The sequence below is a fragment of the Coenobita brevimanus genome, chromosome 90 (assembly GCF_032717465.1).
Source record: "Coenobita brevimanus isolate Jiangsu-jjx chromosome 90, ASM3271746v2, whole genome shotgun sequence".
NCBI classification, from domain to species: Eukaryota; Metazoa; Arthropoda; class Malacostraca; order Decapoda; family Coenobitidae; genus Coenobita; species Coenobita brevimanus.
The window spans coordinates 36,019,905-36,046,390 of NC_137043.1; the positions used below are offsets into that span (position 1 = coordinate 36,019,905).

At 41.6% G+C, this 26,486-nt stretch overlaps 1 protein-coding gene across 1 annotated transcript in view; it reads right to left on the minus strand.

The window, feature by feature from the left end:
* Positions 1–438: 438 nt before the first annotated feature.
* Positions 439–26,486, minus strand: part of LOC145411711 (uncharacterized) — a 32,975-nt gene continuing 6,927 nt past the window's right edge. Inside the window, exons 2-8 of the mRNA XM_080281729.1 lie at positions 23,291–23,446; positions 21,510–21,670; positions 16,399–19,039; positions 11,068–14,448; positions 10,354–10,459; positions 6,580–7,073; positions 439–2,863 (exon numbers count right to left, since the gene is read on the minus strand). Of these exons, the coding sequence (XP_080137855.1) occupies positions 2,814–2,863; positions 6,580–7,073; positions 10,354–10,459; positions 11,068–14,448; positions 16,399–19,039; positions 21,510–21,670; positions 23,291–23,446 (6,989 nt within the window). The 3' untranslated portion in view covers positions 439–2,813. The remainder of the gene's footprint in view (positions 2,864–6,579; positions 7,074–10,353; positions 10,460–11,067; positions 14,449–16,398; positions 19,040–21,509; positions 21,671–23,290; positions 23,447–26,486) is intronic.

Below are 26,486 nucleotides of genomic sequence, written 5' to 3' on the forward strand. Positions count from 1 at the left end.
TGAGAATGATGTTGGGGCCTGGGTTATTGAGCCTCACTACCAATAAAAAACATACAGTATATCTGATCAGCGACCACTAGGATGGAAACATGGAGGCTAAAATCTCTTACTCTCCATTCTACCTTACCAAACCTTTAGAAAAATAGAAAGTACACATCTTTTTGCCTTCAGTGAGCCTTGCTTGAAATAAACCTAAACGTTGGTTATATTAAGCCTTCTCTAGTGCTGGATACTGAACAACATTGCCACTGTTGTCCCACCCCAACCCAGCTACCAAAGACTGAGCTACATATCTGAGTAATGGTTAACCCATTGAGACCAAAGATGCCCCTTCACTTTGTTCTTGCCATCAACTTTAATTTTTTTCAGCTCTGGATAGATTTTTAAAACTGGAGGGGTTAGATATAGACTTAGTAAGTCCCATCATTATGACAGGCTCTTCCTAAGTCAAATAAAACCTGGCGACAGCAAGAATAAACTACGATAAGAAGGATGTCACGTGGATACAAGGAGTTTAGCTGGTTTAGGTCATGATGGAATCCATCTGACCTAAGCATCAATGACCTGACTATTATTTTTTTTTTTATTCTTGCTATTTCCAGCCAATTTTATTATCTTTTGGAGAGATATTTCAAACTGGAGGAGTTATAGTTTCAACTAACCCCTTCATTACAAGATGTTAGCTTGAAGCTGAATAAAATCATCTGGATGAAACGAGAATACATTCAGAATCACAGCATATCATCATACCAAATGGGTTAACCTTACACTCAAATATACAGTATTAGTTTTGATTACCTGGGCAGACCTAAAACTATATGACTGAGTTGTACAGTCTCTTTCACTAGACTCTCTGAACTAAAAGTTTTGAAAGGGGATGTAAATAATATTAATCTCTGGAAATTAAGAGAAAGCCGGGTTGTGCAAATCCAGTAAAATGTTCTCCACACATACAGTCAGAGACGAGTTTGTCTACTATTCCACTGTGTCTACTTCACATTTAGGGCATGTCCACACTTTCCTCCCTGACATATCAAAGTGAATCATCTAAGGCCAAAGAAACATACCCAGCCTCTCTCAGCTTCTGAATATTAGCCAGAAGAGGAAAGTGAGAAGTATTAAGAGGTGCAATATTAGGTGAACTTTCATCCCTGACTGTACACCAACCCCACAACAAGTATGAAAGAAAGATGTACTAAAACATCAATAAAAGTCACCCAATACACCAAGGGGCAAAAATCAAGACTCAATAACATGCTCTGTGTAATTATTGCAAAACAGGTTGAGAAAATAGGACTATTAAAATGTTCTGTACAGAAAGTCAATGTATATAATTAAAACTGTTATTCATAACAATGTAAAATATGAATTCTTACATTACAATAGAATCAATAGGGCCATTAAAGAATAATTTTCATGCCATTAAGCTAAAAAATAATAATAATAATAATAAAATAAACAAAAATTAGGGTAAATTACAAATATTTTACATTGCTCATGCTTTCCCATGATGGGAGTAAAACCCTAACCTGTGCAAAAACAATGATCAAATTCATAAAACGAAATGATCTGGAGGGCAGTGGTATGCCTGTTGATAAGCCTCCCACTGCCGGCATCACCAAGGCACGTAGTCTCGTCCATTAAGGAGCTCCCCAACACCTCTTTCTTGGTAACTTATCCTGCATTATGCACCTTAATATCCCCTCGTGTGTTATTTATAGCTTCTTAATCTTGACACGTTGTAAATATCATAGATGAGAATTATTAACATGTCATATGCAAAATAAACAGGTAAGGAAGAGGTGCTGGGGAGCTTCCTCAACCGACCAGAATACGAACCCCAAGCCACAGGAGTTAGCAGGAAAGATGAGAGGAGAGTGCTGGTGAGGTGTTCACGGGGAAAAATGGCATCATCGGGCACAGGTAAAGTGGAGAAACAAACATCAGTATAACGAGGTTGTTTGCAGTAGTGGTTTCTATACAACAGATTACAATATGTACAATAAATACAGCCGGAGTTTCACCTTGACAGGTTCTACCATTTAAGCTTGAAATTTACAGGATCTGCAACTACCTGCAGTCATCTATACAGAAATACACAGAAAATATTCACTTTGCTGGACTTTGTACATTTAAAAACATTCACCATTATATACAAGTTTAGATGTACAATGGAGGTGGTGGTGTGGCAGTGGCAGTGGGCAGCCTCACAACAGCACTGTCCTAAACACCACACACCTCACTCCCTCACTGGGTGTGGGCAGCTTGACCCATTTTCTCCGCTCCTGGCCGGCTCATCTCTCAACGGCCAGTGCTCAGTCCACTTTGCGTATTTTATCACTAGTCATTATTTATAAGCAGTACAAAATGAAATGTACCATAACATAACAGTATACAGAAGTCCTTTAGAAATTATATGAAGTAATTACGGTTTGCCGGAGGCTGAGATCTTTTTAAAAGTTTATCCACTATGAGCAAAGTTAAGGGAACATGCTCCACAAAGTGTTACACCTTTAGACGCGCTGGTGTAGGTTCTCGCTAGCACTGTTTCCCAGAATCTTGGCCCATTTGCAAGACAGAGATAACTTAGTCAAGAGAGAGAGAAAGTGTGGCAGCCAGGTCGACACCACTGCCATAGGAACAGAGGGAGACAGACAGTGTAAGAGAGAATGTCTTATTGCACTTTTTTCTAATACTGATATACACTGCTGTCAGCACACAGCAACACCACCACTGTTTGAGAATGCTTGTCAACGAGTTCTAACTGAGTTCCTGAAGTGAGGCGGCACCACTTCAGCAACGTTCATTTCTTCCTATTTGTCCTTCGATAATCTTCTTCTTTTGTTGGGGGTGTCTTCATTGGCTGGAATATAAAAAAGACATCAGAAACAAGGAATGTATAATTTATCATCATCAATCCAACCCATACTCCCACATATGACTGGGTGAGGTAGGGGCCTAAGAAGGTACAAAAGTTGGAGAACTAGTAAGCAGTATACCCAGTGAGCTGGCCCATCCAGCAATATATACATAAGGTATGTATCTATATCTATATCTATCTATCTATCTATCTATATATATATATATACACTCAACCCCCTGCTATTGCGCCTAATTGGTCACAGCAAACGTGCATGATAGCTGAATACGCGATAGCTGAACTGAACAATGAATGGGAAAATTTCTAATTGGTTTTTCGGTGGCCCATTTTTCTAACTTTTAACCACTTTACGCCTGCGATTTCCTGCCAATCTCTCCTCCAACATGAAATAAAGCATTATTATATTAATAATAACAATACAATGAATAAATAAACAACATAAAGGGCCATCAAACTTTTATAAGGATTAAGGCTTGGGTGGTTTGATGGGTTCTGAGGCTTGGGAGTGGCTCAATTGCTGCCAGATCTCTTTAGCTGTCTCCATGATTTCTTAGTGTCCACAGCTAAAGGGGGTATCACACGGTACATCGTATCAGGAACGGCCGAGGAAGATTTAAGTGGAACAAAACTTGCACGCTATCACACACGTTCCTCATACTATTGCCAGAGCCCCGTCTCAGTTGTAAACACGTGATTACTTTATCGACATCACAGTTTTCTCGGCATAGGGAATATTAACTCTTTATAAGGTTTCAAAACGATTGATATTTATTCTAAAATACATTATTAATAAGTATTCAGTGTTAGGCTAAATTTCAATGCTGTAGTACGATATATTCTTTCGAGTCGAATGGGTTTTGTTCACACTGTTTTGCCCTTCGTATCCTCAGCAGGAATCCATTCAAATGCATTCCAAATGCCTGTGGTATCGTCGGCAATTTTACCATGTTACCGTTCCGATTAACTATCGTATCCTCGGCAAACCTCGTATGAAGTGCCGTGTGAATAAGTTTTGCTTAGCCTGTCTTCAAACTCAACACGTGATAGCGGTCTTGGGGTGCGTGATAGCATGTATGGTTGTGCATTTGATGTGTGTGTGATAGCAGATAAAAGCGATAGCTGAACACGCGATAGCAGGGGGTTGAGTGTATATATATATATTATCTATCTATCTATTTATCTATATCTATATCTATCTATACTGTATACAGAAAATATATATTTTTTTAAGTAGTAAGCCTTCACATCGGAATGGACAAGGTAGCATCTTGACAGGTGTCAGTTTGACAACACTGGCTACAATCTGCTGGTTCAGTTAAGATGTTGATGTACTTTACATGAAGAGCATAGCTGATAAACTGCTTCTTGATGTCAAATATTGCTACTAGTAACTGAAATACACCTGTATATTCCTGTTCATGTCCCCAGTTTTAAAAAATCTAATGATCATTTGTCAGTATGCAGTCACTTCTGAAACATAAATTTTGAGATTGCTGATGAGCTATGATTCACAAACTTACTTTCATCTCAATACAACAATGCCTTTCATACCATGTATATATGTAAAGCACTAAGCTGCTTGCAAATCACATGCTGGAGTGTGGATGATAAATTCTAACAGAATGACTCCAGTTCCCACCTCTTCCTCCTCTCATTCTTGTTTTTCCTGGAAACCTTCCCAACCAGGAAAGACTGGTGAAAGACCCACCACTCTCACTGTCACTCTTTTTCCTTCCACATCAAATCACAGTACCTTCAGTCTCACTTTCCAACATCCTATTTGGAAACTCTCTGAGTACATCCATACCACTTCAATGAATTTCTGTTTACTCATTCAGCAATGCTTTTTTTTTTTTTTTTTTCTTTTAATCCAATGTTCTCTACATATTCCTTATATACAGTATATCATCCCATACAGTACCCCATGAAGTACAGTATTCAGGAGGAACTGAGTGGTTCTCAACACATCCCTAACAACTACTGCATGTACCATCCCACACCACATGAAGTATTTGGGAGGAACTATGAGCAGTGATAATGTATGAAAAATTACAAACTGTACCATAACTGGACAAGTGATCCCAAAGATGAGGATGAAGAGAAAGTTAAAAGGTGGAGGAAATATTTCAGTAACATACCTAACAGAAAGGCTGATATATCATGGGCTAAGGACAGGAGGGGAATAAATACACATGAAGGAAGAGAAAAAAAAAGGAGCTGCAGTGAAACTAGTAACACCAGGATGTGCAGGAAGAGTGGATGGCCTACCAGTAAGAGGGTAAAGAAGCAGTAAACATTATCATCATCATCATAATCATCTAATTCAGTGTTGCCCCATGAGGAGCACAGGAGACCGGGGCTAAGCAAGTTGATCCTGACATTCAAGAGTTACCAGCCTCACTCATCCGTGAGTGGCGTTATACACAGGCATTATGGTATAGTGTGGGGGATGGCCTATACCAGATGACTGGAAGATGATGGTTAATGTATCTATGTACAAAGGGAAAAGTATCACAAAATAGTGTACAAATTACTAAGAACCACACAATGAAAAGTGTATGAGAATATAATTGTGGGGAAAAAAAAAAAAAAAAAAAAAAAAAAAAAAAAACTAACACAGAAGAGCACAGAGGGTTTCAAGAGAGAAGAATCTGTACAGATAAAGTATTCACTTTGAGAATGGTGGCTGTAAAGCATCTGATGGTAAGCTGCCGTCACTGATTTGCGGAAAGTTTATGAAAAAGTTTACTAGATTGACTTAAAATAGGAGCTAAAAGCATACAATATAGGTTGAAGCAAATGAAGGCATGAAATTCTGCAAAGGAAGTAAGCTTATTTGAGAAAGAAAGGGAAATTAAGTATTAAATCTGGAGCATTAGTAGTAGGCATTAAGTCATGTCAACATGGTTTTATAATATCAACATGTAAGAGCTAATATTATGTAGCATACAGTCCATCGTGGAGGTAGTGGTTATCAAGTTGGAATACGCAATTGGCAAGAAAATGTTCTAGCAGATGTTCAAAACAAAGGTACGGTATTAGTTAGTGGTGTTGGTAAGGGGATGTGGCAGAAAGTGGAATATGTCTTTGTGCAATTAATACACAGGGTATATTCTGGAATTTAATGCCATGTAAATATTGTATGGCATGCAGTGAGTACAAAAAGGATGCAGAGCTATTTGAGGTAGACTGCAAAGATGTTGCAGTAATAAAATAGAATTCAAGAAAGGGGATAAAGAGGTATGAACACAGTGAAATAAAAATGCTTAGATGGCTACTTAATGTGTCGCTGAGGAATCCAGTAAGTCATCCAGTGCAGAGTGCGGAGGAAGATTAAGTGCACATAGTAAGGTATCAATGGTCTTCAAGAGGTAAGTCAAGGTGTTCTGAACATGGGGGGGGGGGAGAAAATGACTGAATCATGAGGTACACAAGTACAAATATGGAGAGAAGAAAAACTAAAGTAGCCACATGAAAACAAGCGATGATACAGATGACTTTTCGGCAAGAAGAATAACTTGGCAGGAAGGTTAGCCTATTCAGCTTTCTGAGATGACATGACGTCAATGCAAGTACAGTATTGATACGGTCATAAAATGATGGTGATGACACATCCCTTCCATATATGATGAATACCAGTATGTTATTCCCTACTAAGCTGCTGAGTTTAGTGAGAACAAATTACACTCTTAACTTACTTGTTGCTGTACTTCTTGTTTTTCTTCTATTACTGGCATCTGACTCTGACTGTTCACTGTCTTTTCTCACTTTAGTGCTTTGCACTGGGCTCTTATCTTTATCTTTGTCCTTAGATTGGGGACTTTTTTCCTTACTTATAGTTTTATTTTCTTTAACCACAGCAACAGCAGTGGCTGAAGTCCTTTTGTCTTTTAACTGAGCATCTTTATTATCTTTCACTGTATCTTTCCTGTCCACCTCCTTGTCCCTGGGTATACTGGTATCCTTAACCTGGTCTCTAGGTGCAGCCTTATCCTTGCCTGGTGGCTGGTGTGGCTTGCTGGGCTGTGCTGGTGGTGGCGACCGTGCCGCAGGCCGGTTATTCTGCCGGGGAGTGGAGCGCCGAGTGGGTGTTGTGTCCCTCGTCGCACCTGTTGATTCCGCTGAGCTTTGTCTTTCCCGGCTCCTCGTTGCTGCAGTCTTACATGAAGCTCGACTGCTGCGTGAGGATGGCCTGTCAAGAAACTTTTAATTAGGTGGTATTCAAAGAATTTTCAATACAACTGGTTGTTAAAACTACAAAAGTTGGTATCTGGTCTTCAAACTGCTGCATACTAGTAGCTGCCTTACGATTCTATTATTAAGAAATAGTAAAAAAGGACTGCAGGTTTGTCCAAATCCCTGAATACCTGTAGTGTAGCATTATAACTGCTAATAAAATAAAGGATTACAGGGCTGTCCAAATCCATATCACTGTGAAGAAATACAGTATTACTATCCTTGTGCCACCTTTATGAAAGATGGAAGCCTTGTGACCCCTACAATATGAGGGGATTTCTCCTGTTTCCTGCTTTCACCTAGATCAAACATCCATACACCAACATTCCCTGCCATCTATACATCTTTATATCAACAAATTCAGCTAAAACTGTGACACAACACAACAAAGTATTGCTACTAGACTTACCAGGTCATTATTCAGCCTCAAATACATTCCCACATAAACACTGCTTCCCATATAGAAAGCTCTGACTTTTTTCAAAAGTCACTCTCAAACTAAATATTTCATAGCCCACCAAATAGAAAAGATTCTAATCAATCTTGCTATAAGGCTTCTTGGATCCTTAAATCAGAACAGCACAAAATATTTTCTAATCAATCTTGCTATAGTTTTCTTGGATCCTTACATCAGAACAGCACACAAGATTCTTGATTTCCATTCTCAGAAAGAATGTTTCATATGCAAAACTGTTCCCTCCTTCTCCTCTTTTTTTGTTCTCAGTTATCTTGTCTACTCTGACCATTATCCTACACACATTTCTTATTACGGTATATTCAACTGAGGTATTCCTTCAAAACTCTTGTAATATTCTTGACTACCCCCCATATGCAACTGTACAATAACTTGCTTCCAATCTCCTTTATCACTGAACTTATTCATGTATGATACAACTTTATCCACGATAGTCAGGACTTCTGTTGTCCCACTTGAAAAATTGCTATTAAAAGAGAGAGAGAGAGAGAGAGAGAATCTCATGTATGTGAAGAGATTTCCTGTTCCCTACTGCTAACAATTACAGCAGCCTTTTACATCACCAGGAGCATCATATTTCCAAAGCCTACATAAAGTGGGGAGACTCACAGCCGTATTCTTAAAAATAATCCCTTCCCTAAATTTTCCCTTCCCATCGAAGGATTTTTTTATTTCCAGCAGTATCCAGACTCCCTCGGAAGGGAAAGAAAAATGTTCAGGTTGGACGCCCTGTTAAGCTCAAATGCCCCATCCTGCTGATATTTGGTATGACAGAGCATTAGATTTATAAACTAATACTTCAAAGCACGCATATCTCGTGCTGGATGTTGAAAGCACAACACATTTGAGATGTGGATGGTCGTCACCCATCCAGCTGGTTTGTATTCACCCATAAATGCCATTCTGGCCAACACCACTGCTCAAGACTATATTCTGAAAATAAATTATATCTGAATATCATTATCTTTAAGGCTGTTATTCATAAGTGTAAGAATCACTTGTTAACGTCCGTTTCATGTACTCACTTGTTCTTTTCCAGCTGGAAGACACAAGCTGAACTACTTGTGTGACCTTTATGGCAGATTCTCCTTTTCTGGGCAAATTAACACACAATATGTTTCTTGAAAAAAACCGTTGTGTGACCCTGGTTACTGTATAATGTATAAGATTTGTCAGTGTCAGGTCGTATAAGACTGGATGAATATCGGAGGTACTACAGTATGTCGTCTGCTTTATGTCTGGCTGAGCATCTCAGCTGACATGGGTAACACTCCTAAAGAGATACAAATAGCACGTAAAAATCAGTATAACGTTGTGTGTGAGCTGTGGAGGTTTACTAGGTAATTAAGGCACTCCAATCGGATTGAGCCTGTGTAGGTTTATATCCAAGGGGTGGTTGGGGTTTATTGCTCACATAGTGCCAATCACAGATAAGTGAGGCTGGTCACTCTTATCTTAAATGTCAGGACCAACTTACCAAGCCCCAGGCTCCTACACCCCTCATGGGGCAACATAGGATTGGATGATGGATGAATATATATGTACCAGTATCTACAGTATAGTATCTGCATTGGAGATAACCACAAAATAAAAACAAACAAATACGCACATAAAATAGTTTGGATAAATGTTTAGTTGTTATAGATGGAAGCCCTCTCACATGGCAAGAGACAAAAAATGGCAGAAAGGATGAAAAGAGAACAGAGTGATCAAACCAGAGGCACTGATGGAGACTATGATTCGAACGAGAGGGCTGACATGGAAGGAATATTTCAGTAACTCAGCAGCAACAAACCAAGTACAGCAAAATAATAAACATTACTTTCCGAGGTGTGGAAATGGGAGGGAGAAAGTGCAATCAGATGGTAAGCTGCTGGGTTTAGGAAAAAATAAATAAATAAATAAATAAATAAACAATCATCATCATTATCAACATGCAATCCTACATTGCTCCATGAGAAGAGTAGGAGCCTGGGGCTAGGTAAGTTGGTCCTGACATTTAAGATGAGAGTGACCAGCCTCACTCATCTCTGAGTGGCATTACGTGAGCAATAAACCCCAACCAACCCTTGGATATAAACCTTCACCAGCTCAATCCGACTGGAGTGCCATAATTACCCACTAAACCAACAGGCGCCAAAATTTGGTTATATGGTTACCACCCAGCATAGTAAATGGTTTCCTGGTGTACAGGAAGCCATTTGGCTTGTCATCAGTGTAGAGTCACCCACAGGCAGAAAGAAGAGGAAAGAATGAAGGAAAGAAAGACAGAAGAGGGAATGTAATATCACCCATAGGCAGAAGGACGAGGAAAGAATGAAGGCAAGAATGACAAAAGAGGATGGAAGGAAAGAAGGATGGAGGAGAGGAAAGGGCAGACACCCGAGAATAATAATAATAATAATAATATAAAACTTAGCTACCTACATAACTAACAGAGTGAAACAGCAAAGAAAAGATTGGCAGTGAGTGAGGTGAAAGCAGAAGGCTCTTTCATATACTACTACCGTACCTTATCGTTATCAGCTCAACTTATATCATTATTATCATCATCATCATCATCATCATCGCCACCCCCACCACCAGTGTTCTGGTCGTACATGCAGTAAATGTAAGGGTGCAGGAATTCTCTTTTAAAAAACAATTAAAATAAATTAATAAAATAACAAAGCTACAAATGTACTTCAAAAGCATTTGTGGATGTTCAAATGCTTTACTTCCCATAACCCTCCTCCCTTCCCTTCCTCTATCATTCCATCACCTAGAGTCGTCGTCTTCCTCATTGGTGGAGGTGGAGGCAGCAGAAGGGTTGCGTTTCTTCCCAATGCCTCCATCTAGTGACTCATCTTCAGAACTCTCCTCTTCTTCTGTATAAGACAGTGAAAGATGACTAGTATGTGCTGGAATGTGACAATCCTCTTTTGCATTAATTTTATCTTACAGTACTGTAACTAAAGTTCAGAGAATTCTGGAAGAAAGCTTTGAAGGATTTACTTAAATCTTACAAGATGTGAAAAATACATTACAGCAGCTTCACTGACTAAACTGAACACAAAATTAATCAAATCAATTAAAGGTCTTAATCCAAAGAAATGGCAACATATTTTGGGATATTATTCTAGCAACAACCTGCCTGCTTTTTCTGCTGAAGGAAACACAGTCAATAAAGGTATAGTCTTATCTCAGTGACCTCATCTCTAAACAATAACTAGGGCATATCAGGATTTTATTCAGCCATAGCTACACAGCTTTACTCAGATGAAGGCAACAACATGACCAAACACTGTTTAAGACTTATTGGGCTTATTCTGAATTACTATCTATCTACCAGCATCTACTGCCACACAAACCTATAAAGCAAAAATGCCACCATAATATTTTTATTAAAAAATAAATAAATAAAATGGTACGGTAACTTCTGACAATAATTACAAACCCTCAAATGAAATCACATTAGGGTTAGGTTTACACTGACCTGGGTGCTTGTCTGGGGGTTTTCTGCGGGTGGCTTTGGTGGAGGGTTCCTGCATCATATCTTCATTGATGCTGGAGGCATTGCTGCTCTCAGATTCATGCCGTCTCCGCTTCGTCCCCCTGGTGGCTGGACTCACACTTGGCCGTAAAACCACTGGGACTGGACTGGGTTTCCCCATGGACAACATACTAGCTGGACTTCTGCGATCAACTTTCGGACTCAGTTCAGATCCTGGACTGTTCACTTTAGGGCTGGCCAGTCTTGCACTATGCCTGGTACTCCTAGTCAGCCTTTTGTCATCAGCAAGGGAAGAGTCTGTAGGTGGGATCTCAATGGACAGGGCATCAAACTTTTTGTCTCTGGCCTTTGGCTTTACTCCAGGAGTACAGTCATCCTTTTCTTTTTCCATATCCAAAATGTCACTATTCTTCATTGCCTCTCCTAGTCCTTCACATTCTGAAGAGTGTTTGGTTTCTTCTCTTTCCTTATCTTCAGCATCAGATTCAACCTCCTTTTTCCTCTCGCGATTGCCATACGTGTAGAGTGGTGGATGAACTCTCATAGGGGTCGGTTCTTCACCAGTTGGAGAGAGGACCTCAGGGCTCTTACATGTGTCTAGCATCCTGCTTTCTATGATATCTGGTCTGGATATTTCTCGTTGAAGCTCCCCAGGCTGAAGAAGTTTGACCTGTGGAGTACTGGAGAATCCCACAAAGTCAAGGTCTTCCAGGTCATCACCATTGGTCAAAGTGCTGGACACAATAGGTGTGGCTGCCGAGTTGGTAACAGAGGTAGCCACTGCCTGGGGGGAGGTAGTAAGGGCTGGGGCAGTTAAGTGAGCTTTGAGGAGAGATGGAGGACTAGGTTCCTCAGTTTTACTCACAGAAAATGTTTGTAACAAGTGGCTGTTTTTTACCCCACCAGTTGCCATAATCACAGGCTTAACTGTGACCACTGTCATTCCACCAATGCTTGAGGTTACTTGTTGGTTGAGCTGGCCTTTGACTGGTGACACCACGACCTTGACTGCACTGGTGGTGGGAGCCATGGCACTGTTACCCGGTACGGCCACTAACCGAAAATGTCTTCCCGGCGGCAAACTGAGTGGTGTGCTTACCTGGCCCTGACTGGAGCTAGGTTTCAGTGTCACTACCTTGGCTCCAGTTGCTGGTGTTGCAGCAACAGTGGTTCCAGGCGCTATTAACTGGCTTGAAGCGGACACTGTTATGCTACTGTGGTCAGGTGGTGGTGCCAGGTTTGGTAGCTTCTCAAGTGTTGACAAAGAGGCAATCTGGGCAGCAGCAGTCCCATGAGTAGGAGCACTACAACTCTGGGGTCTTGTGAGGGTGATTGCCAAGAGTGAAGGCTTGGAGAGTGACATGGTAGGTGTTGCAGTCATCTTGGGAGCATGAGGCACTGCGGGAATCACTGAAATGTTTGTGACAGGGGCATGACTGACGTTGGTGGTGAGAGTTGGAGTGCACACAGTTGTGACATAAGTTATGGTAGCGTTACTGGCAAGGGAGAGAGTTTGAGTATCTGGAGTACTGTTTTGACTAGTTGTGGGAGGAGTAGGAGTTGAAGGTGGGCCAGGCACAATTAAGGTTGTGACTGTGGTTGAGTTGGAGAAGGAGATAGACGGAGCTGAAAGAGTTGGGATATTTGAGGGTGAGACGGTGGAAGTTGTAAGTGTTGAGTTGACGAGTGAGACAGATGAGGTTGTTATAGTTGAGATACTAGTGGTGACTGAGCTTTGGGTGGCAGGAGTGATGACTGCAGTTGTGTTCACTGACTGGTGAGAACTTGATGTGTGAGTGCTAGACGAAGAAACTACAGGGCAGGATGTTGAGGATGTTGTGACTGGGAATGAAATGGACGTAGTATCTGGGGATGGGGATGAAGAAGCTGGCTGTGGCACACCAAGTGAGTTTGACTGACACACAAGAGTAGGTGAAGATGAAAGGGAGGTGGATGAAGGTGTGGTGGGTGTATCAGGGCCGGATAATGGAGTTGATGGTGTATTTTGTGAGATGGTAAGAGGTAACGACACAACAGTTTTACATTCAGTGGACTCCACAGTTGTGCCTTGTGAGACGAGTGGACACTCAGGCTCGGACTTCACCTCAACACTTTGTATCGTTGGGGCTTCAGATGGACTGGGTGGATTTTTCTCACATTCGGTACTCTTTACTTTTGAGTGATTCACTTCCTGAGAAGCTGACTGTTCATCACTTGATTCGTCCTTTTTACAAACAGAAATCTTGGTTTCGGTATTGTCCAGAGATTCACAAGCTTTCACTTCACTTTTTGTGCTACACCCTCCATTATCAGAACCAGTATTCACAGATTCTTTGTCTCTTTCACTGTTCTGTTCCTGGGGTTCAGATTTAACCTCCACTTCCCCAGTTACCTCCTGTTCCTCCACTACCCCTCTAGAACCCCTTGCAGGTTCTTCTCCCCTACAACCACCACTAGCCTCGCTCTTAGCTATCGTCTTCTCACCCGCACCCTTCTCATGGTAAGGTTCACATTCCTTTTCATCTCGCCTTGTAGGACTCTGATCACTCTGGTTTGGACTCTTCTCAGAAAGTGCATCCATGGATTCAATACCAGAGTCCTCTCCTCCCTGGCCACTACCATGCTCACCCTTAGGGGTTCCATCTGGGCTCTCAACTTCGCTTTTAGTCAACACCACATTGCCGGGGAATTCAGGAGCCTTGGCTTGATCTAAAACCTTGGTCTGTTCAGGTTCCACTTTAACACTAGTATCACAGCTATTTGATGAACTAACACTTGTAATATGTGGTTCTTTACTCTCACTTTTGTCTTCACTTTTCACTTCATGTTTCACCTTGTCTGGAGTTTCTGTGACTTTGGGTTCCACTTTCACCCCAGGGGTGCTGTTTGTACTCTCAGACTGAGAAGACACAGGCACTGTAGTTGAACTGTCTATAGAGTTAAAGCGTCTTAAAAGATCATGCATACTGCTTTGGTGAGTATCATTCTTTTTGGTTGAACTCTGAGAGCTCTTCAGTGCCTCCTGCAATGCTTTCCTGTCATTTACATCAAGGTGAGTCACTCTACCCACCTTGGTCACTTCACTTTTCCCAATCTTGGTGGGGCTTCTGGCCTCAGGCTCACCAGACTTATAGCTATATATCTCATTCTTGGTGACACTGTGGATGGTGATGTCCGAGTTGGCCTTGAGACTAGCCAGGTCTTTGCACACTGTCAGCTTCTGCAGGTCCAGCTTTTTAGGCCCCTTGTCAGGATCTTCATGGCGCAGGGGAGTGGGGGTTTGGGAGGGATGCTTTTCCGGGGAGTGGGACACCTTGTTGATCATCACTGATGAGTTCAGGTATGTTGGGATGTTCCCCAGACCTGGCAAAAATCATAGCATAATATCACATATGCATAATCACTACATTCAAGTCTTGAAAATATTATCTTACCTTCCTAACCACACTCAAAAACAGTTCAAAACTTTAAAAATTATTTGCAACCATTCAACTAAAAATAAAAGAACTGAAAGGGTACTCAAACCAACTAGCATGTGGGTGAAAGTTGCATTAAGTAGATACTTTCAAATAAATTCTGCAAGATAACCTAATTACTATAGTCGCGGTGCACAAACCAGAGGTTGTCATTATCGTACTCTGGCAACCTACCTGTCAACAGCACTTCCAATTTCATATATACTGTAACATAACACGCGTGTGATTTGAATATACAGTAATCCCTGTACTGTACTATCTGGACGCCCACTTTCTGGACTCCCCACTTACCAGACATTTTTGGGCTCAGGTCTTTGGAACCCCCCCCTCCCCCAAAAAAATCTCAACCGTACTTTGAAATTGGCGCACGCCGCCAACTAGCTGTGTTTACCCTCACTGCTTGCTTCCCCCATCCCTCCCGGCCTCCCCAGTTACCACCTAACTACCATCCTGACTAGACACTCATTTAATCAATGCCACACGTGCTCGTTTTTGTGAATAAACAGTCAATAAATTGCAATACCTCGCTACTAGACCACATGGGAATTTACAGTGTTGTGCAGTGCTATGAAACACGAATTCAGAGTGCACAGATTAAGTACAGAGTGTAAACTGGCCATTGAAACTGGTGGTTGAAACTGGCGTGGTGCAATCAAGAACAGTGTGTGCAGTTAAACAATTGTAACTCATAGTGCAAAGGATTAAGTGCAGCACAACACTGGATTACTGTATGTGCTTCAAGAGTCTTAGAGGAGGCGGGTTAACTTTCGTAACGAACGGCCATGGACGTGTTATAAGTACCCTACACACTTCTAATTCCTCATTCTCTGGTTCCTTTTCATTTATTTCAAACTTTCTGTCCCTTATTTGTGTGAATAGGGACAGAAAAACTCAGAAAACCACCTACATAACTCTCTGGTAGAGAGTTATGTAGGTGGTTTTCTGAGTTAGGTTGGGTTAGGGTCCATAAGTACCAGTCCAGGAGGCAGGGGCCCACTATCCGCACGGACCCATTTTCCGGACATGCCTTTGGCTCTACTACATCGGATAGTGGAGGGATTACTGTAATATGTTCGTGTATAGTAATATTCGTACAGTAATATGATTCATGTATACGATACGAAATCAGACGCACTGTTTCACAGTTAGGTTGCCAGGGTACGATAATGTCAACCTCAGAGTCGTGCATCACGACTATAGTAATATTACATGAGAATTCAAACATCAAAACGATTACCTATTTAATCACAATATGCAAAGGGCATATGATTAATTTTTTAAATATCTGTGATGCATGATTTTCGTAACCTGATTAATTTCTACATTGTACACATCAATTCTACATCTGCTGTACTACCAGTAGCTAAGAGAAAAAATAGCTATACTGAAACTGAAATGTCTGACCAGACCAGACTGGGAATACTGAAATGTCTGACCAGGCCAGACTGGGAATATTAATTTAAAAAATTCCTGAAACAAAATTACATGAATAAGCATAAGTTCTCCTACTGAACACTAACTGAGAATGTTTCAAATTCACCTGATTAGCAATAAAAGTGGTTTATACTAAAAAAAAAAATAAATAAATAAATTAATAATAAAATCTCCTTTCTTTACCAAGTCCATTATATATAGCCAAATTTATTTTTCATAAGGTAGTTAGCACAGAGAGGTTCAGTCATGAAGGTACAGTAGAGGAAACAGAAGGGTACAGTAAACAAAAAACAAGTCATACAGGTGTAAGTATATGTTCTTGCAATTGTAAGTGTTGGGGCTTAACTTTTCAGCAACCTTACTTCTATATCCCTAGTATATTTGGGATGCTAAGCACCATTACCTTCTGGAAAATCCTTCTTCAAAGATTCTAGGGTGTGCATTTCTCCTGAACCCTTTCTCTTGATTGTCAGTTTGCTACTGCTAGGTGCATCTTCTTGCTGTGGCTGGCTACTTCCTTGATTCTTCTGCCTTACCCGCCCCAACAGCATCTTCTCACCATGAGGAAACTCCCCATTCATGAGGCTTGAGAATTTACTGAGCTCAGGCTTCACCTCAGGCTTTCTCAGTAAATCGGGTCTCCTCTTTTCCAAATCTGACTTGAAGGTGTCGTCAGTGGTATGCGTGGCAGACAGCTTGGTCAGGGAGGATGCTGGGGTTAGTGGGGGTTGGGTAGAGGATGAGGAGGAAGGGTTGATGTGGGGCTGCTGAGTATGTAAGGCTGCTACTTTTGTTATGCTTGGTGGAAGCGTCTCTAAAATTTTGTGACTAGCAATTTCTCCAACACTGTTCAGGTCCCCCACAACCTTCCGTATTGCAGTTTTGCCTTTCCCTCTCATTCTGAATTTGTTATCAGTGGCTTTTGAAATTCTAGAAATATCAGCTTTCAACAATGGTACACGGCCTTCATCAATAGACTTCTGGGATTTTAGTCTTCCTTCCATCCCTTCCTTGACTTTCAATTTTACAGGTGTATCATCATCATCATCACCTTTGAGCTTTTTACCATCAATAATCTTGAGGACTGTTGTGCCCTCCTCCCCACTGCCCTTGTCTTTACTGCTCTTTAACTTGAAGCCTCGCACTTTGCCCCCATCACTGTCTGACTCACTACCTCGTGACTTCCGATAGCTTCTCCTCTTCACCTTTTCCTCCTTTAGCCCCTCTTTCTCTTGGTTCCTCTGACTCTCACCATCACCAAGAGGATTTACAATGACTGCCTGCTTGGACTTGAGCTTGATGTGCAGTTTGGGGACACGTGGCTCTGAGGGCAACTGAGCTCCCATACTGCAGTTCGCCAACACTTCTTTACGCTCACCCTTCTTAGTTCTGGGCACAAATGTAGCCTGAGCCATGGGTTCCCTCCCGATGGTAAGCTTCAGCCGTATTCCATCCCCACCACCACCTGAGCTCACAACGCTATTCTCTCTAGTATTTGCTGGGCTCGAGTCTCGGTCATGAGCTTTGGGACGCTCCTGGGTTAGCACACCCTTCTTAGGTTCAACACTGAGCATAGACATTCTAGAGGTTTCTGAATCAGACTGATCAGTTTCCTTTTTAGACGTGGCACTGAGGTTAGACTCATCATCTGACACAACAGAATTAGAATGAGCTTCTTCAGTTGGTGGTGAGGGAGGCCTAGCTTCAGGCTCAGAATCTGAGCTCTCACTAGGCCGTGGCTCGAGGAGACCGGTGTTTGGGTTGATCAAGTACTGACTCTCCTTGCCAGCAGACACCTGATGAGGTGGGGATGGTGGCAGTGGACGAGGTTCCCCCGTGGCCACAGTTCGGCTAACAGGCTGCACAGGAAACCTTGGGTGAGCAGAATGAGCCCCAGGGCCAGCCAGGACTCTCTGATCTGTCCTGGGGCCAGGAGGGGGCTGCCCTGTGGCCTGAGGATGTTGCAAGCCACCTGCTACACTGCTAGGTAACCTGGGATGTGGAGTAACTGTGCTGGTGATGACTGAGCCACCAGAGAACACTTGCTGGTGTGTATGTACCCCATCCTTGGCACGCACAAACCCAGCACTGTAGGGTCCTGGTATCCCTGACCCTCCCAATCCTGCACTATAAGCCCCAGATGTGGTGGGGGGAGGGGATAGAGCCGGAACTGCAGGCAGAGGTAGGTTGGTGAGGGGTGTGTGGGGGAGTGAGTCTGAAGAGGGTGTGGAGGTGGTGGAGCGTGAAGAGGGAGAAGCTGGAGCAGGAGACCCATGAGGCGAAGCAGACAGGGGAACCTTGGCCTTGGCGGGTCCAGAGGGCTGGTGGTCTGGCTGACGCAGGAGGTCAACCAGGAGAGGGCTATTCTTCACTGCACTGCTGCCTGCTCTTGTTCCACTTTTCACTGTTGCTGCCTGCACTGCATGTATTGGTCGGTTGTTGACTGCAGCTGTCACTGCCACTGCCACAGGGTAGCCACTGGTACCAGGTTGACTGGCCCCAGGTGGCCCCACTGATGTCACCAAAGTAGGCTGAGCTCCAGCAGGTACAACAGCCTGACTTGGGGCATACTGAGTGCCATTAACCTGCGGTGCAGGCAAAGGTGGCCGCTGTACAGTTACAGCCCCACCTCGCACTTGGGTTTGCTCTAGAGGGTAAGGAGGGGGAGGGGTATAATGAGGGCGAGAAGGTGGTCCAGGGCCAGGCACAGTAGGCTGCTGATGAGGTACATCGCGACCTTGTAGTGCCTGCGCTGCACGGTTCATGCTGGCATAGGGGTATGGTGCCCTCATCTGGGTGATAGGGCGTGGGGCCATGGGTATGGTGTCTCCAGGTGGAGCCACCACATTGGGACTACGGAAAGCAGTAGAAGGGACGATGTCTGGGGGTGGGGCAGGGCCAGGCATGAGTGCAGCCCCACCCAGTGCGGTGGTGACTGAGCGAGCCACACTAGATGCACCACCACTGTCCCCACTAGTGCCCTCAGTTCGCAGCACAATCTCAGTTGACTCATTGTTGGGCCCAGCGACTTTCAGCGAGATCACCTGCAACCATATTCATGTTACATTAATTTATCTATAATCAATAACTGCCACACACATTACACATATATACCCTGTTATACAGCCCATAAAATATTTTACTCTGCATCCAAATATATAACTGAAACTGTACTTGAAACAGCACACAAAAAATTTTGTGGTGCTGTATTTTAAGTTAATAGGTAGGCCAAGAACACAGTGGACAGATATGGTATATGAGCATGTAAGAGGGTTTCCATCCATCCATCCATCATCCAATCCTATGTTGCCCCATGAGGAGTGTAGGAACCCGGGACTAGGCAAGTTGCTCCTGACATTTAAGATGAAAGTGAGGTGGTGTCAGGAACTGACAAGGGACAGAGGTGGTTGGACGAATCTTCTACAGCATACAACAAGACATGGGTCTGACATCTCTTTTTAAACCTGAGTCATCAGACTGACACTGAATGATAGGTAATTAAGAAACTGTGTGAATTAGTGTTCCTATGATGTGGAGTGATGATTCTGGAGGCTTGAATGTTGAGCGAATGAGTGTTAGCCACATTTTAGTAGACTAAGCCAAGATTCTGGGGACCTGAATAGTAAGTGAATACATGTGTGGTCCATTTCAATGGGCATGTTACTAATTAACTTTCCCAATATCATTTCAATTTTTTCAACTGTCTTACTTTCTGAACCCTACCTCAACCCACCTGTGAAAAAGAGGCAGGAAGATGATGATGAATTCCTGATGTTAAGATGAACTAAGGCACAACACTATACACAACACTATCTCAGGTTTCATATCTACTGTATATACATACAAGCAGCAATCACTAAACCAGTGACTATGATCACTCACAGAACTGTGTGGATTGTCAACAATGCAAGAAGAATGCAACTGAAAGAATCAGAGAATTTATGGAATATATGAAGGAATATTGGAAGTGATGACATTATTTGAAGCAGATAGAATAAGAAGGTGCAACATGAGTCTGGGCAAATGTGAAACACTACTGGAAGAGGTAGAATGATTGATGAATGATATATGAGGAATAAATTTTTTTGTGTATATTAACACGGTGTTAATTCATCAACTCGTGCTTAAAAAGATAATACTGAAACCTGTACTTATACATATATACAGCACAACTTATTTTGATTTTTATTTACTACGAAAATTCAGTATAAAGGACTAAGAATTATAAAAGCAAGGGACGACAGAAAACATGAGAAGGAGCAAGGGAGGAAGGGATAAAATAAGGAAAGGCAAAGGGAAGTAGGAAACCATGAAGGGAGACAAGGAGGGAGGACGCAACAGAAATGAGGAAACCGGGGAGAGTGCAAGGAGGGAGGAAGCAACTGAAGTGAGGAAACTGGGGAGAGTGCAAGGAAGGAGGAAGCAACAGAAGTGAGGAAACTGGGGAGAGTGCAATGAGGGAAGGGAGGAAACTAGTGAGGGAGAATGGGGAGGAGGAAGAAGAAGAAGACAGGAAACTAGAGATGGGGCAAGGGGAGAAGGGAGGAAACTAGTGGGGGGGGGAAAGGGGGGGGGAAGTATCTGGAGAAGGGAGGAAACAAGGGAAGGAGCTATCAGAAGTGGGAGAAAACTAAGGATGTGGCAGAGGGAGATGGGAGGAAATTAGGGATGAGGCATGGAGAGAAAGAAGGGAACAAGACGAAAATCTGTGAGGGGGTGGAGGAAAAGGGAGAAAACTAGGGAAAGCATGGAGAGCAGTGAGGTAACTAGGGAAGAGGCTAGGGGAAAAGAGAAGAAATCTGAGGGAAGAAAGAGAAACACAACAACAGTACAAGGCAATAAACACTGAGGCATCTGTTACTGGGCATGTATTAATGCTTTTGATTATTTGCCATAAAGCCAATTACCATCTCAAAATTTAAACCACCACTGGAGAAGCTTGTATATATATATATATATATATATATATATATATATATTTTTAATGTACATTATCATTTCAGCTCCAACAAATATTTTTGAACAACAAAGCACAGATTATTTCACTCTTCTGATTCTTTTCCTGGAAAATGAAATGTTGCTTCACAGTCCTTACATGTGCTATAATCTTATGATCATAAAGTGCATGATATGGCAAAACAAATGCTGTCAAAACTACAACCAAAATTCTTTGGAAAAAATAATTAACCAATAACTATGCTACGATATGCTGGCTGAAATAATCTTTCACTTGCAGTTCACTATCTTCCTTTTTGAGGCTTTAGGAATTCACACCATCTATCAAATATACTGAATCAGCTGGCTATGGAATTCAATGCAACTTGAAACTAATCTGCAATTCTGGGGTTCCAACAAGTTGTATACAGTACTGGGTAAGCATATTCCCTGTTTTCTCATCAGCCTACTACTTTTTACATCATTTTAAAAATCACTCTCTGCAATTATGGTATAATACCTGTATTCCTTATTCCCCTCTTATCTGTGGAAGCCAAGGATAACATAATGGAATATTACCTGATCTCCTTGCACCTGGACGGAGAGTATGCCCAGCTGTCGCAGTGCCTGGTCCCCTGCTTGTGCTAGTTGGTGCAAGCGCAGGGCTGCCTCCCGTGGGATGGAGAAGGTTACGCGTACACTGTTCCAAGGCTCTACCTTGCGCACAAACCAGGTAGAATCTGGGAGCAAGGACAACAGTTAGACTTAACATTAATTTAAATGTGCTTTTTACAACAAGCAATTAATGACAACATTAAATACTATATCTGTATCTATTTACCTATCTATTTATATTCAGTCCTCAACCCTCTTACAAATTAGCTGCAAACACATAGGGAATTTTTTTTTATGATGGTACATGTATGGTAAATAATTCTTATAAAGAATCCTAAGTAACTTTACAAATGAACCCACATTAGTCCTTACCAGCCCAGAAGAGCATAAGACTAAGCTACTGTACTCTCAACCATCTAAAGGCATGACAACAGACTGGCACAAATTTCACATGCTGGATATATCTATATGACTAGCAATATCAATATGCTCAAAAATAAAGTTTTCAACATGACTACACCATTCTGACATATTACCCAGCATACCATTCTAACACAGCAGTCTGCATATTTTTATTGGAAATGTACTGACACATCATGACAATCTGACAGTAAAATAACCATAAGAAGTTAGTATATCCTGAATCAGTCAAAATCAGATGCTTTCTGCCAAACACTGGTTCACACATTAATTTTACTCATTCTTATATGAAACAGCAATCAGCTAATTCCTTCAACTCAATATCATTATTTTATCTCTACTCTTGATACTACACTTAATTAATCTGTAGTTTTCATCACTGAGTAGCTCATTAATCTTCATTTTTTTTTTTTTTTGAAAACAATTTATACAGCATGATAACTCAAAGTCAATGGCCACCCCTTACCGGATTATGGCATCTGGCAACAGATAGATAGATAGATATTTTTCTTCATTACTGAGTGATAAAGGTGGAATGAATGGTCAAGCCTGGTAAAAAATCTCAGGTGTCTATTGTAATAAATATATTCTTAACTGCATCCTCTTATATTAAATCGAAGACAATATATTGTAGTTATACAGTACTGTATCACACTTCAAAATTAGATGTATCTGCACTCTTACATTCTGACCTCCAGTTTAGTTAAAATTTTGACAGACATATAATACTTCATTATGGAACACAAACTTCACTAGAAGCAAATTTCACTTAATAAAACAGTTTACAGTCACACAACCAAAGTTTCAACCTGAGGGAACCAACAGAATAATGAGCACTTTAACAGACAAATGATGATCACTGGAAAAAGGGAGTTGTGGGGGCACTCACCATCCACTCACTCGATGTAGTGCTGCTCTCAGATTTCTGCCCTTTCCTCTCATCCATCCTTCTTTCCTTCCATCATCTTCTGTCTTTCTTTCTTTCATTCTTTCCTCTTCCTTCTGCCTGTGGGTGACTCTACACTGAGTGACAAGCCAAATGGTTTCCTGTATACCAGAAAACCATTTACTATGCTGGGTGGTAACCATATAACCAGATTTTGGCACCTGGTGGTTCAGTGGGTAATTAAGGCACTCCAATCAGATTGAACCAGTGAAGGTTTATATCCAAGGGATGGTTGGGGTTTATTGCTCACGTAATGCCACTCAGGGATGAGTGAGGCTGGTCACTCTCATCTTAAATGTCAGGAGCAACTAGCCTAGCACCGGGTCCCTATGCTCCTCATGGGGCGACATAGGATTGGATGATGGATGGATGTACTTACCACTGTGGGTGACATGTTTGAGGGCATGGACGAGGCGGGTGAGCTTGGTGGGCAGCTCCGGGTCGCAGATGCTGCCCTCACAGGTGAGTACGGCCTCAATAAGCTCGTCACGCACAACCCCGCCGCACCTGCCCCCGTCACTACCCCCAGCCATGTCTGCTGGCAGAAGCAAGAACATTATTAATCTTGCCATACGGTATTACCATACTTGAAACAATTGTATTTCACACCACTTTCTTGAACAGCCTAGAGGAATTAGGGCAAACTATTTTGCCAAATATGAACCCTAAAACCCTATTTACACATCTATTCCAACCACACTCATTTCCCCATATCTACACCCAGTACTACTCTCTTGTCATCAATATTTTGTCAACTTCACACCACAATGATTCACTGGTTGTTTATTCTCTCTAATCTAACAGAAGACAGGAAAAAAAGTTATAAATGATATTAATAATGTTCTTCCAGGTACAGATGGCAACAACTATGAACAACACCATGGCTAAGGAAATCATGTCTGACCTGCCTCCTTTTGCAATCCAACGTTTCTTTTTAATGGTAATGCTTGAGGTGCAGTTAAAAGGTCTCTACTTCTGTACCATTATATTTTCTGGCTTACTTTTGTATTCTGACCCAACCCACTTTTAAGGTACCATAGCAATGATAACTACGAGCAGGATGATGATGATAAATGGACAAAGCAAAGTCTTTCAGTCATTTGCTGGGACTTGTTTCCTTCAACAGTGATAACTAATGCAGGATAAGCACTAACAACATGTGTCTTGATAATGTAATCAACTGTTCCTTTAAATGTCATTATGAATATGCTCTGTGATTCTGGGGCATTCCGGACAAATAGGGCATATCATTCACACCATATTATACTGTTCAATATTTTTTTTAAAATTACCATAACCACAATTTCAAGGCTGTCTTTGCTTATATACATGTTTCACCTGTGACCTACAGCCTCAAGTAAAGGACACAACAAGAGAACAGAGCCTTAATTAAAAGACAGAACAAAAGTGAATAGAGGTGTTGAAAGCTTTAAGGGAAGGAAGGTAAGAGTATGATGGTATTACTGTACATGAAATGAGGATGACAAACAATAATTGGATGAATAAGATTACCATATGATTTATGTTAGGCCAGGTGTTAGCACTCATGGATGGGGTAAAGTGGAAGTGACTTTTTTGATGTGTGATGAATGGAGGAGAGGAATGAATAATTAAGGTATGTATGACCTAACCAAGGGTGTATGTATGTACCTCAAGTGCATGCCACGTCAGATTTCTTGAAGTTACTGGGTACTTGTGGATTTTGTATGAGGTGTGCAAAGACCACGTAAATAATTCAACTTCACACACAATAAAAGTATTTCATATAGGCTAACAGGAAACATGAAAAAAAAGATGCTGATATCTAATTTCTTCACAAGAAAATCCAATTACTGTAGTCCTTTAACAGCAAGCTATGCAACCTTCTATCACACAATACAAAATGAACAACTCCGTGCTGTACAAAATATCATGAAAATACATCTTTTCAACAACCAACACTAGGCTATAGCAAACCAATGTCAGACAGACTCTTGATCTCCAATGAAAAGTAACTAACCTACCTACCCTAATTTCACATTCGAAACTTTACATAAGGAGTCAATTTTCTATACAGATAACTGAACCCTAGACAATTTTCCATGAGGTCAGATTGCTAGGATAAGTTACCAGTGATACATTAACATCACACAAGCTCACCTTATCAGACTGCAACATGGCCACCACCCTTTTCTACTTCCGTATCAACACACTATAACAACTCACAGCCATTTTACCCTCACTATAATGTCACCCACCACACCACGCTGTTCATGCATCTCACTCTTGTAACATTCTGGTAACCCATCAACAAAAACTCAATAAATTACCTCCAGGAGCAATCCACCCAACGTGGCTAAAAATTTTGCAAGTGAACATCATGGAACAATTGTGTTACAACAATATGACAGTTGGTGATGCAAAACACTGGTGTTGTCATGGCTATCCTCTGTGAGAATGTTTCAAGGTGGCGGCAAGGCATCGGCAAAACGGACGCACAGGGCTTGTTTATATAATCAATTACTATGTCTGGTGGGTGAGAATGCATCAGATTGGTGGTGATGCATAGGAACGGACTACAGAACTGACCACTGCTCCATAAACTGTGTATTTACATGGGACTGACACACTGCCGTTACCGGTCAGTGTGTGGCAGACTACTGGGCATTAAGTTCATGGCTTCCAGATACCCTAATTGGTGATGGACAGCCACACTGTTGCATGTTTTTAGTCAGTGGGATGGTAATGATGAAATAAAGAACAAAACAGACTATGTGAGTGAAAATGTTGCACATCTGTGTGGTGTGGCAGAAATCTACACACATGGTTGCACAGTTATTAGGATCCCACACATCACTGCCTGTGTATGGCTTTGTTTCCAGGCTCTGAAATCATGCTCCAACACTGATTGTGTACCAGTACTGTAATTAGGCTCTTACCCCTGTATGTAGTATTTGGCATGAATAAGAAATAGATATGATATTGAATATCTGCTGAAGCATGTGTCAGTAATGAAAGCTGTGTTTGGGTAATCTGCGTCTACAAAGAAAGTACTGTACACACACACACACACACACACACACACACACACACACATGTATACACATGGTACAACATAAAGGGGAAAGACTAAAATGTCTGACAGATTCTGCTAACATAAGGATGCTGAATACTGTACGTTACTACAGTATATTAACATGAGCTAGGAAAGAGAATAATGGACTCAAAGAAGCATGGAGGAAAATTGACATGGGTGCTCAATGTGAGAGAATAACATTGGAAAAACACTGAGACACAAAGAGCACACTGTTCTAAGCAAAATATAAAGATGGAGTTGGTGTTGAATAATCAGAAACTAAAAGATTTAGGTTTGTGAAATGTCTACCAAGAGCACTAGCTAACCATGGTTAGCTAACCCCTTAAAACTAGTGACATACTGTTCATTGTACTTATAGCACCTTCAATGTTGGGACTGAGCAGCCTAGTCTGGGATCATATGCTTCTGATGAGATAAAAAAAAGGTTGGATGATGGACAGATGACTCTTTACATTAAATTATATTAGAATCAGTCCTTAACACAAACCACACACTCATC